The following is a 13,551-nucleotide window of genomic DNA, read 5'->3' as shown; positions in this document are numbered from 1 at the left end:
GTTGCGCTTAAATTCGGCACGTGATGACGCTGTAGACTGTGGAGACGAGATATCTCGCTAAGATTCAAACTCCTCCCATTGTGTGGTCATAGAGCGAGGAGCGAGGGACTTCGTGCTTTGTTCGAGGGAGCAGAGAGGTGCACAAGTGACAACGGAGTAGATTTCTGTGAGATTTCGAACACTAGAGAGCTTATTGTGGATTTCTTAAATACTCGAGAGCAATGTTTGTTTATCATTCTTATTGAGCCGTCTTCTGGGACTGACGGACAGAGCGAGATGGGGTGGATTTGTTTAGTCGCGCTGTTTTGTTCCTTGGGCTTGTGCGCGGCGCAGATATTGTATTCTGTTTCGGAGGAAGTCGACAAGGGAACCTTTGTAGGAAATGTCGCAAAGGACTTAAATTTAAGCCCTCACGAAATTGAGTCTAGAGGACTGCAAATTGTATCTGGATACAACAAAAGGTATTTTGACGTGAATTCGAAAACGGGGGGCCTTTTTGTGAACGAGAGGTTAGACAGGGAAGAAATCTGTGGTAATTCAGCCAGATGCTCAGTAAGCATAGAAGCCATATTGAATCGTCCTATACATCTCCATAGAATAGAAGTGAATATTTTAGACATAAATGACAATGCACCGTTTTTTCACGAAATGTCATATAGTCTTAATATCACCGAATCTGCGTATACTGGAGAAAGATTTCCGTTACCAGTAGCGAACGATGCGGATTCAGGGAGTAACTCGGTAAAGAGCTACAAGCTGAGTCAGAATGAACACTTTTCCCTGGATGTGCAGAGCGGAGGAGAACAAAGTGTGTCCGCTGAGTTGGTCCTGCAGAAATCTTTAGATCGAGAGAAACAGTCTGTGATTCGCCTCACACTGACCGCAATAGATGGGGGTAAACCTCCCAGATCCAGTACGTTAAAGATATTTGTTAATATTATCGATGCAAATGACAATATACCATCATTCAGCAAACCGCTTTTTAAAGTTCGCGTTGCTGAGAATACTCCAGTGGGAACTACAATAATTACATTAAATGCAACCGATTTGGATGAAGGTATTAACGGAGAGCTCGTGTATTCGTTAACCGATCGAGCGAGTAGCTCAAAACTTTCAAAGGTATTCGCAATAGATTCATCTACGGGTGGAATCACTGTACAAAGCAACCTTGATTTTGAAGAAAATTCGGCATATGAAATCCGCGCACAAGCAAGCGACAAAGGCACGCCTCTTCGTAGCTCGCACTGTAAATTGCTCGTTGAAGTGATTGACGTAAATGACAATTCCCCAGAGGTCCTAGTGACGTCACTGATGAGTCCTGTAAAAGAGCATTCTGTTTCAGGAACTGTGGTCGCCTTAATTACAGTCACAGATAAAGACAGCGGTATGAATGGAGACACTAAGCTAAATATTTCAGATTCTGTGCCATTCAAGCTAAAGTCGTCCTATAGAAATTATTATTCCCTAGTTGTTGATGGTCTTTTAGACAGAGAACGCAGGTCTCATTATAATATTACTGTTACAGCTACAGATGAAGGAAACCCGCCTCTCTCTAGCACCACTACAATTATTGTACAAGTTTCTGACATTAATGACAATGCCCCGTGCTTTTCAGAACGCACCATGAATGTTTATGTGAAAGAGAACAGTCAGATTGGAGCTGTTATTTATACAGTGTCTGCGTTTGATCCTGACGTAGATGAAAATTCAAGGATATCTTATTCATTATTACAAAGCTCTAGCCCAGTAAAATCCATGGTTAATATAAACTCTGACAATGGAGATATCCACAGTTTACAGTCTTTTAATTATGAAGAAATCAAAACATTTCAGTTTAAAGTTCAGGCCACAGACTCTGGAGTTCCTCCTCTGAGCAGTAATGTGACTGTTAATGTTTTTGTCCTGGATGAAAATGACAACAGTCCAGTGGTTCTCGCGCCGTATTCTGAACACGGCTCCGTTAACACCGAGAACATTCCTTTCTCTGCTGACCCGGGCTACTTTGTGGCCAAGATCAGGGCTGTAGACGCCGATTCTGGATATAATGCGCTTCTTTCTTATCACATGTCTGAACCTAAAGGAAACAACTTATTCCGCATTGGAACCAGCAGTGGGGAGATCAGGACTAAGAGGAGAATGAGTGACAATGACCTGAAAACACACCCCCTGGTCATTATGGTTTCTGATAACGGAGAGCCCTCACTGTCAGCGACTGTGTCTATTGATGTCGTGGTTGCTGAAAGCGGGAATGACATTCAACCAAAATTAAGACACGTGCCGATGAAGGAGGAGAGTTTCTCGGATTTAAATCTGTATTTGCTGATCGCCATTGTGTCGGTGTCAGTGATCTTTTTACTGAGCCTCATCAGTTTAATAGCTGTGAAATGCTACAGGACAGACGGCAGTTTCAGCAGGTACAGCGCCCCAGTGATCACCACCCACCCTGACGGGAGCTGGTCTTACTCCAAATCTACTCAGCAGTATGACGTGTGTTTTAGCTCCGACACACTGAAGAGTGACGTAGTGGTTTTCCCTGCTCCGTTTCCGCCTGCAGATGCGGAACTGATCAGTATTAATGGAGGGGACACTTTTAACAGAACACAAACACTCCCTAATAAAGAGAAGGTAAGGGTTCTGCTGTATATTTTTATTTAGCATTTTGATTTGCTTTAATTTCACCTTCCTTCTATTTTGCTTTTGTTTGCCGTAAAAGTAGCAGTCCTGCATTTTTTGTAGCTGTCATGTATTTTTAAAGTCATAATCAGCTCTCAGTGAAAGCCAAAGGCAGTTGTGCGCTACCTTGCACTTATAATTAATTTATGTGCCAATCAACATCCTTAATTTTAGCTTCTAGCCACAGCTTCAGGGTTTTTTCAGCTTTCCTGTTTTTGGTGATATTGCAAGGGACCAGGAGTTGTTTGGAAGCTCATAAATCTTGCATAACTTATGTTTGACATAGTATGCAACACGTGCTGTCCATAGTGCTGATTAACTGTAAGGTCTTTGACAGCTGCTCACAGGTGATTCAATGCTTCAAAACTTGTAACGGACACTTATCAGCCCACAAACGTTCCCTAGTAAGCAAACCTGAGTTTGTATGCTTTTGTTTCGTGAGGCATGGCCATTTAGTTCGTTAGTGGTAGAATGCTGATGAGTACATTTTCCGTGCTAAGATTCGAGTGTGTTAATGTGGTATAATGAACAATAAGTATAAGTAAAATGACTGTATATATTATTCTGTGTATGAATTCTATGCAGAATCTATAGCCTATGTTAATTAATGAATGGATCCTAAGAGTTGATGTAGTACGGCGAGCAGCGCCCCTTGTGCACGTGCTATTCAGAAGGTTTATGCACAGCTCTTTGGTTGAGTGTCCGTCAAATGATAAATGCAAGTTAGCTTTCCTTTCATTGACTGTCATATTTTCCCCCTCTGTTCAGTATTATTCACGTACTTGCAATGTATATGTTTAGCAACGTGATCGAACTTCTTGTTTACTGAAAAAGTTACTCATATAATTCCAAGACCTTGATACCAGTACAAACTTGAATAAAAGAGAATAGCCACCAGTAAAATTATTTTGATCATATAATTAATTGTTTCCAACCATTTGCCACAAAATAATGCGATTTTGCAGTATTTGTATGGCTATAATGTCACCAAGCAGATGCTGTTTATTTTCGATAGGAAAAAAAAAAAAAATTAAAGCAGTTTTTTTACATGCACATGGTGTCGCTATTGACCTGTGAATCGAGATTCCCCCCCCCCCCCCCCCAATCCCTCTCGTGCCCCTCCTGTTTTTAACTCGATATTTTACTGGCTTTTGTTTGGAACGGACGGAGAACGCAAAGGTGTTCATGTCCTCATCTTCTCTCATGTTTAAACTGAATGTTGGCCAGATTTCACGTTTTGGATTTAAATCGACTTTGATTATCAAACTATTCTGTGGATCTATGCCCAGTCAATGTTTAAGGCAACAATGACTTTTTTCACACAGAAATCTGTGATATGGTGTTTTCTCCTTGTTCTGTTTGACTGTCGCTGGAGAGCGGTCGCAGGGCAGCTCTCTTACTCCGTGTCGGAAGAGGCGAATATCGGGACATCTGTAGGAAACATCGCGAAGGATCTGAGCTTAAATATTCATGAGCTGGAGTCGCGAATATTTCAGATTGTCGCTGGATCTAAGAAGAAATATTTCGAGGTAAATCGAAAGACTGGATTTCTGTACGTGAAGGAGAGAATAGACAGAGAAGAGCTTTGTCTTAAGGCGCCTAAATGTACCGTAAATGTAGAGGCGGTAATCAATAACCCTTTAAAGCTTTACCGTATAGAAATTAACATTTTAGATGTGAATGACAATGCACCGTCCTTCAGTACTAAATATCAGTATTTAGACGTCGCGGAGAATACTCTACCGGGACAGAAATTTCCCATCTCGTATGCGTCTGATGCAGATGTAGGTAAAAACAGACTGAATAGTTACAGCCTAAGCCCTAACGAATATTTCTCATTAGCCGTGAGCAAATTGGGAGAACAAAGTGTTTCTGCGGAGCTGGTGCTGCAAAAAGGTTTAGACCGGGAGAAACAGTCCGTGATCCATCTCACGCTCACCGCTGTAGACGGAGGTACTCCGTCTAAATCCGGTACTTCGGAGATAATCATCAATGTGTTAGATAGTAATGATAATGCCCCGGTTTTCAGTCGACCTGTGTATAAAACAAGTGTTTCTGAAAATGTGCCTACTGGCAAAACGATTTTTACGCTCAATGCAACGGATGTAGATGCTGGAATAAATAGTGAAATTTTATATTCATTAAGAAAAACAGACCAAGACCATGTTTTAGATGTGTTTCATGTTGATCCTAGTACCGGTGTTATTACAGTAAAAGGCGATATTGATTATGAGCAGAGCAGAGCTTTTGAAATTCGTGCACAGGCAAGTGACAAAGGACAACCGCCGATGTTGGCCCACTGCAAAGTGCTGGTTCAGGTCCTAGATTTAAATGACAATGCTCCCGAGATAACAGTGACATCGCTGCTGCAGACAGTGAAGGAAGACACCAAGGCTGGCACTGCCGTGGCTCTTGTGTCAGTGAGTGACAGAGATGATGGGAAAAACGGTGTGGTGAATTGTATTGTTTCCAACAAAGTTCCCTTCAAACTTCAAACAAACTACAAAAACCACTACTCTTTAGTGGTCAGTGGCCCTCTAGACAGAGAGAGTGCCTCTGTGCATAACATAACTATCATAGCCACTGATGAAGGCACCCCGCCTCTCTCTAACCGCACTGTGATTACTTTACAAGTCTCTGACGTGAATGACAACGCGCCGTACTTTCAAGAGTCCGTCATGAATGTTTACATAAAAGAGAACAATCAGATTGGTGCTGTTATGAAAACCGTTTCTGCATTTGATGCTGACATAAATGAAAACGGACAGACTGCTTATTCAGTTTTAGAAAGTAAAAGCAGCGCTTTAACTTTATCTAGTTTGATTAATATAAATTCAGTTACAGGCGATATCCACAGCTTGCAGTCCTTTAACTATGAGGAAATAAAAATGTTTCAGTTTAAAGTTCAAGCCACAGACTCTGGAGTTCCTCCTCTGAGTAGTAAGATGACTGTGAACGTTTTTATCATGGACGAAAATGACAACAGTCCTGGGATTCTTCCGCCATATTCTGATCATGGGTCTGTTAATACCGAGAATATTCCGTTCTCCGCTGAAGCGGGTTACTTCGTGGCGAAGATAAGAGCAGTAGACGCCGACTGTGGTTATAACGCGCTGCTTTCTTATCACATCTCTGAACCTAAAGGAAACAACCTCTTCCGCATCGGAACCAGCAATGGGGAGATCAGGACTAAGAGGAGAATGAGTGACAATGACCTGAAAACACACCCCCTGGTCATTATGGTTTCTGATAACGGAGAGCCCTCACTGTCAGCGACTGTGTCTATTGATGTCGTGGTTGTTGAAAGCGGGAGTGACATTCAAACAAAATTAAGACACGTGCCGATGAAGGAGGAGAGTTTCTCGGATTTAAATCTGTATTTGCTGATCGCCATTGTGTCGGTGTCAGTGATCTTTTTACTGAGCCTCATCAGTTTAATAGCTGTGAAATGCTACAGGACAGACGGCAGTTTCAGCAGGTACAGCGCCCCAGTGATCACCACCCACCCTGACGGGAGCTGGTCTTACTCCAAATCTACTCAGCAGTATGACGTGTGTTTTAGCTCCGACACACTGAAGAGTGACGTAGTGGTTTTCCCTGCTCCGTTTCCACCTGCGGATGCGGAACTGATCAGTATTAATGGAGGGGACACTTTCAATAGAACACAAACACTCCCTAATAAAGAGAAGGTAAGGTGTTATCTGTGCTTTTTGGTGCGTTTAAATTTCCGTGCGTTTTGGTGCAATCATAATCCTAATTATACATGTTTTTGTATAGGCTGTTGCACTTCTCTTTTGATTACGTCTGACTCATTTCTGTTTAGTTCAACGTAGGTATAGATTCATTCGGGGCAATGTTGAAATTCATTTTGCTTTGCCAGTTTCATTTGCAATCAAGATAGCAGTGACGTGTTTTTGAACATTTATGAACATTTTATTATAATAGATTTTTGTAGACTGGCTGGATTCTAGAGCACTTCTAGACCACTCTCTTAATTTGGCTTTGACATGTAGCTAGGTAGGCTATTTAAATTAATCAACTGAGGCTAATGAGTGAACGCAATATATTTTACTTAATCCTCAGCTAAATATCAAATACTATTTCCACAAATGTAAATTACAACTAGCGATTCCTTGTGTTATGGGTTGTTAACTGATTTATTATTCTTATTCCTCTTCTTATTATTGTGTAAAGCAACAGAATTATTGCATTTGCAACTGATTTACTGTATTTGTAATCATTTCCTATAAAATGCATCTATACAAATATTCAGTGCTATGATTTCCTACAATCATGTCGATTTGCATTGTATTATATAGACCCAGACTATAAATTTCCACATGGTGTCACTAGCAACCTATGCTTCAATTTATCTCTCTTCACTCCGCCTATTTTAAGGTAGGGCGTGCAGGCTCGCATTGCTAGCAAAGGGCTTTGTCTTCGGAATATGCTACCACCGCGTAGGTCTTTTCTGTTGTCTGAGAAATTGATTAAATTGCACAGTAAAATGCTCGAATTTTAATGCTATTTTTAGGAGGATTTCATACTGGAATATGTCGGCAATGTTCAAGCAACCATATATGTTGTGGATATTTTACTCTTGGATTTGTTATGTTTTCAGCGTCGTCAGTGGGCAGGTGGTGTACTCTGTAACGGAGGAGAGTACTCCGGGGACTTTAGTTGGAAATTTAGCCAAAGATCTGAATCTGAATGTGCAAGAGTTGGAGCACCGTGGATTCCAAATTGTTTCAGGAACAAATGCAAGGTATTTCGATTTAAATGTTAAAGATGGAGTTCTTCATATTAAAAGCAGAATGGACCGCGAGGAGCTATGCGGACGTAGTTTAAAATGCGCGTTGGAATTAGAAGCTATTGTTAAGTCACCGTTAAACATGTACCGATTTGAGGTAAATGTATTGGACATAAATGACCACACGCCCGTATTTCGTTCTCCAAAGGGAGAACTGAATATTTCTGAATCTGCTTCTCTTGGCGATAGATTTGCTTTACCAAGAGCATTTGATGCGGATGTCGGCAGTAATTCGGTAAAGAGCTACAAGCTGAGCACGAACGAACACTTTTCCCTGGATGTACAGAGCGGAGGAGAACAAAGTGTGTCCGCTGAGTTGGTGCTGCAAAAATCTTTAGATCGAGAGAAACAGTCTTTGATCCTGCTTACCCTGACCGCTGTAGACGGGGGAAAACCTCCACGTTCTGGAACATTAAATTTAAAAGTCAATGTCATTGATGTGAACGATAACACTCCTGTGTGTGGTAAATCACTTTATAAGGCTAGAATACCAGAAAATGCACCGGTAGGTACATCTGTTATCATTGTTTTTGCAAGTGATGCCGATGATGGAGTGAATGGTGAAATTCTCTTTTCATTTGTAAATCATGATAATGATGCAATAATTGATGATTTCACCATTAATTCTAATACCGGTGAAATAACAGTGAAGGGACATTTGGATCATGAGTTAAACAATGCAGTCGAAATTCGAGTTCAGGTCAAAGATAAAGGGCAAACTCCCAGGGCAGCGTTTTGTAAAATACTAATTGAAATTATTGACGTTAATGACAATTTTCCGGAGATATCTGTAACATCATTAGTTAACGTCATTAAAGAAGATTCGCAAGATGGAACAATAGTCGGTTTAATAACTGTCAAAGATAATGATGCTAATAAAAACGGTGTCGTTGTGCTCAGGTTAGAAGCATATGTTCCGTTTGCTCTACAGAACACATATAAAAATAGGTATTCTTTAATTGTGAAAGGCGCTCTAGATAGAGAATTAGTGTCTCAATATGATATAACTATTAAAGCTACAGATGAAGGAACGCCGTCTCTGACCAGCACCAGTGTCATTACTGTACACATTTCTGACGTGAATGACAACGCGCCGTGCTTTGCAGAGACCAATATTATTGTTTATGTGAAAGAGAACAGTCAGATCGGAGCCATTGTTTATACAGTATCGGCTTTTGACCCGGATGCAGGCGATAATGCCAGGATAACATATTCCTTACTACAAAACCCTAAAAGCTCTCCTTTAACATCAGTGTTCAGCATAAATTCTGAAAGTGGAGATATCAACAATTTACATACTTTAAATTATGAAGAAATAAAAAGGTTTCAGTTTAAAGTTCAGGCCACAGACTCTGGAGTTCCTCCTCTGAGCAGTAACGTGACTGTTAATGTTTTTGTCCTGGATGAAAATGACAACAGTCCAGTGGTTCTCGCGCCCTATTCGGAACACGGCTCCGTTAACACCGAGAACATTCCTTTCTCTGCTGACCCGGGCTACTTTGTGGCCAAAATCAGAGCTGTAGACGCCGATTCTGGATATAATGCGCTTCTTTCTTATCACATGTCTGAACCTAAAGGAAACAACTTATTCCGCATCGGAACCAGCAGTGGGGAGATCAGAACTAAGAGGAGGATGAGTGACAATGACCTGAAAACACACCCCCTGGTCATTATGGTTTCTGATAACGGAGAGCCCTCACTGTCAGCGACTGTGTCTATTGATGTCGTGGTTGCTGAAAGCGGGAGTGACATCCAAACAAAATTAAGACACGTTCCGATGAAGGAGGAGAGTTTCTCGGATTTAAATCTGTATTTGCTGATTGCCATTGTGTCGGTGTCAGTGATCTTTTTACTGAGCCTCATCAGTTTGATAGCTGTGAAATGCTACAGGACAGACGGCAGTTTCAGCAGGTACAGCGCCCCAGTGATCACCACCCACCCTGACGGGAGCTGGTCTTACTCCAAATCTACTCAGCAGTATGACGTGTGTTTTAGCTCCGACACACTGAAGAGTGACGTAGTGGTTTTCCCTGCTCCGTTTCCGCCTGCAGATGCGGAACTGATCAGTATTAATGGAGGGGACACTTTTAACAGAACACAAACACTCCCTAATAAAGAGAAGGTAAGATTTTTTTTTTTTTTTTGTAACGGCTTAAATCTATTTTATTTAGTTAGAATATTAATAATGAATTAAAAACCTTCCATCACTTATGTGGGATTATTTTTAAATATTATTGTGGAATGTCCATGTATTTTATAATGCACGCACAACAAAAATTCCACTGTTAAATCAACACCTTCAGTGTTTGGAAAAAAACCCGACTGGCCTGGATAAACCCTGGATATGTTATTGCCTTTCTTTACAGCCTTTAATGCCGAGCTGTTAAACAGCAAAGTTGAACTATTATTCATAGATGTATTAAATGTATCTATTTTACTTATAGCATTGATTATAGGACTACTGCTATCAAATGTGGTCATTGTATAATACTTGACGTCATCCTTCATCGATTATTATATACTTACAATGCGTAGGTTTTGCCTTTTATCTGTTTTAGCTTGTTTAGTTACACGTTTCTGTTTACATGCTTCCTGCATTCATTTTATTCCAAAGAAGAAGAAGAACAACAAAATACAAACAAACAAATTCCCGTTTACTTATATAACGACACACCTGGTGTGGAACAGGTGCAATATTTGTAGTAGGCCTATTTACTAGGTTGCTTTAATTGTACACGGATTTCATTGTGAATATAGCATAACGGGCACGTGGTGGCGCTGTAGACCATAGGAATCACGAAGCTCGTTGTTCTGCTCCTCCTCCTGTATGGTTGGCAGGGGAGTGTTAAGCGAACAGACGCTTTGTTTGCTGGAACACGGAATAGTGGAGTCAGAGTGAAGTACTGGCTTGATGCGAGACTCGTAATTTAAGGAATATTGTTTTAGTAACTCTGTACATTTGACGAGAATTTGGATGCGCTTCTTCCTGGGCCAGCATTCGTTGCAATGGGCTGTCCTGTGCAAAACGAGACGGTGTGGATTTGGTGCTTTGGGCTGCTTTGTTCACTGGAGCTGTGCGCGGCACAGATTTCTTACGCTGTTTCAGAGGAGGTCGATAAAGGGAAGTTCGTGGGAAATATCGTAAAGGATTTAAACATAAATGCACAAGAACTTGAGTCCAGAGGACTGCAGATTGTATCGGGACACAGTAAGAAGTATTTTGATGTAAATTTGAAAACGGGCGTCCTATTTGTCAACGAAAGGATAGACAGAGAGGAGCTTTGCAGTAATGCACCTAAATGTTCGGTAAACATAGAAGCCATATTGAATAATCCTATGCATCTACATAGAATAGAAGTGAATATTTTAGACATAAATGACAATGCGCCATTCTTCCATGAAAGGTCATACAGTCTTAATATATCAGAATTAGCATATACTGGAGAAAGATTTCCCTTACCAGTAGCGAACGATGTAGATTCAGGAAGTAATTCGGTTAAGAGCTACAAGCTGAGTCAGAATGAACACTTTTCCCTGGATGTACAGAGCGGAGGAGAACACAGTGTGTCCGCTGAGTTAGTGCTGCACAAACCTTTAGACCGAGAGAAACAGCCCGTGATCCACCTCACACTGACCGCAGTAGACGGAGGAAAACCTCCCAGATCAGGAACGATGGAAATTGTCATTACTGTAGTGGATGTAAATGATAACACTCCTATTTTTAGCAAACAGCTTTATAAGGTTCGTGTTTCAGAAAACAGCCCAGTCGGCACTGCGCTGATAAAGCTCACGGCTACGGATTTAGACGAGGGAGTGAATGGTGAAATTGTGTACTCCTTGATAGAACGAGGCAGTTCAACACCATCTGGCTTGTTCACAATAAACCAAGATAGTGGTGAAATTACAGTTCTCGGGAATTTAGATTATGAGGAAAATTCGGCATTTGAAATACGTGCGCAGGCTAAGGACCGCGGCCATTCGCCTCGTAGCACGCACTGTAAAGTGCTAGTGGAAGTGATTGATGTTAACGATAACACACCAGTGATCTCTGTCACATCGATGATGAGAACCGTGAAGGAGGATGCCGCTTTAGGAACAGTGGTTGCTTTAGTGACCCTCACAGACAAAGATAGCGGGAAAAACGGCGCTTCAAAGGTAGATCTATTAGGCTCTGAACATTTTATGCTGAAGTCGTCATACAAAAACTATTATTCTCTAGTGGTCAATGGACCTCTAGACAGAGAGAGTAGGTCTCAGTATAATGCCACTATCAAAGCGGTTGATGAAGGGACGCCGTCTCTGTCCAGCACCTGTGTCATTACTGTGCACGTTTCTGACGTGAACGACAACGCACCGCGCTTTCCAGACTCCATTATTAATGTTTATGTGAATGAGAACAGTCAGATCGGAGGGGTTATTTATACAGTATCTGCTTTTGATCCAGATACAGGTGATAATTCAAGGATAACGTACTCATTACCAGAAAGTACTACAAGCCCTCCGGTAACGTCCATAGTTAACATAAATTCTGATAATGGAGATATCCACAGTTTGCAGTCTTTTGATTATGAGAAAATGAAAACCTTTCGCTTTACAATTCAGGCCACAGACTCTGGAGTTCCTCCTCTGAACAGTAACGTGACTGTGAACGTTTTTATTCTGGATGAAAATGACAACAGTCCTGCAATTCTCGCGCCGTATTCTGAACACGGTTCCGTTAACACTGAGAATCTTCCATATTCCGCTGAAGCGGGTTATTTCGTCGCCAAAATCAGGGCTGTGGACGCCGATTCTGGATATAATGCGCTTCTTTCTTATCACATCTCTGAACCTAAAGGAAACAACTTATTCCGAATCGGAACCAGCAGTGGGGAGATCAGGACTAAGAGGAGGATGAGTGACAATGACCTGAAAACACACCCCCTGGTCATTATGGTTTCTGATAACGGAGAGCCCTCACTGTCAGCGACTGTGTCTATTGATGTCGTGGTTGCTGAAAGCGAGAGTGACATTCAACCAAAATTAAGACACGTTCCGATGAAGGAGGAGAGTTTCTCGGATTTAAATCTGTATTTGCTGATCGCCATTGTGTCGGTGTCAGTGATCTTTTTACTGAGCCTCATCAGTTTGATAGCTGTGAAATGCTACAGGACAGACGGCAGTTTCAGCAGGTACAGCGCCCCAGTGATCACCACCCACCCTGACGGGAGCTGGTCTTACTCCAAATCTACTCAGCAGTATGACGTGTGTTTTAGCTCCGACACACTGAAGAGTGACGTAGTAGTTTTCCCTGCTCCGTTTCCGCCTGCAGATGCGGAACTGATCAGTATTAATGGAGGGGACACTTTTAACAGAACACAAACACTCCCTAATAAAGAGAAGGTAAGAAATATATTTTGGTTTACAGCGGTTTGTTTTATTTGGAGCTATGTATTGTTTTGAATTTGCTTTTTCTATGTCTTTCATTATTTGTAGTCAATACTTAGCCTCGATTATTATGCCATTTTATAGGGGGGGTTTGTGTATCATTCACCTTGTCACTATTCTCGCGTCTTCAGGTTGCTTTTAGGGCCGCGGTAAGAAATATTTTTTTTTGTTTTACTGCAGTTCGTTTTATTTTACTTGCTTTTGCCATGTCTTTAATTATTTGAAATCTATAATTAGCGTCGATTAATATGGCATTTTAAAAGTTTTTTGTGTATCATTCTCTCACCCTGTTTCAGCTTTGTCTTCAGGTTGCTTTTAGGGCCACAGCAGATATATTTCATTATTTACGTTCTAACTATTCTTAAACAAAATACATCTTCTTCGACTTGTATGGACTGTAAATGTGCGTACCATACTCCTAGTTCTTTATCTTTTTGAAGCGTCTCCTTTGATTACAATATTTAATTCACATAAACAGAGTGAATGACACTCTCCATGGTCCTGAAATGCCCGCCTCATTTGTGTTTATAATGATTCAGCAGTTCTAGACAAGTTTTAATTTACATAACAAAAGGTCAAAGTAAAAATAACAAATAGTCATCGAGTTTGTATACAGTTTATGTGGTATATTTGGTTTAGTT

The 13,551-nt window shown here is 41.1% G+C and overlaps 2 protein-coding genes and 3 pseudogenes across 8 annotated transcripts in view; all 5 read left to right on the top strand.

Moving 5' to 3' along the window:
* The window catches only part of LOC113577152 (protocadherin alpha-C2-like), a 143,691-nt gene that overhangs the window by 64,784 nt on the left and 65,356 nt on the right, over positions 1-13,551 (top strand). The window lies entirely within an intron of this gene.
* Positions 111-3,540, top strand: LOC145657648 (protocadherin alpha-2 pseudogene; annotated as a pseudogene).
* LOC113575563 (protocadherin alpha-3 pseudogene) lies at positions 3,841-6,973 on the top strand (annotated as a pseudogene).
* LOC113575562 (protocadherin alpha-8 pseudogene) lies at positions 7,134-10,267 on the top strand (annotated as a pseudogene).
* On the top strand, positions 10,310-13,302 carry LOC113575561 (protocadherin alpha-3-like). Its single transcript, XM_081712920.1, has one exon. The coding sequence runs from the start codon at positions 10,490-10,492 to the stop codon at positions 12,923-12,925; it is 2,436 nt and encodes an 811-aa protein (XP_081569046.1). The 5' UTR covers positions 10,310-10,489; the 3' UTR covers positions 12,926-13,302.

Source organism: Electrophorus electricus, chromosome 4 (genome assembly GCF_041902795.1).
Source record: "Electrophorus electricus isolate QZ-2024a chromosome 4, ASM4190279v1, whole genome shotgun sequence".
Lineage (NCBI taxonomy): Eukaryota > Metazoa > Chordata > Actinopteri > Gymnotiformes > Gymnotidae > Electrophorus > Electrophorus electricus.
The sequence above is the reverse complement of the archived record's forward strand: the minus strand, read 5'-3'. Positions and strand labels throughout refer to the sequence as shown.

What these genes read in the sequence shown, in the direction of transcription:
- LOC113575561 (XM_081712920.1), top strand. Translation starts at nt 10,490, where the DNA reads ATGGGCTGTCCTGTGCAAAACGAGACGGTGTGGATTTGGTGCTTTGGG.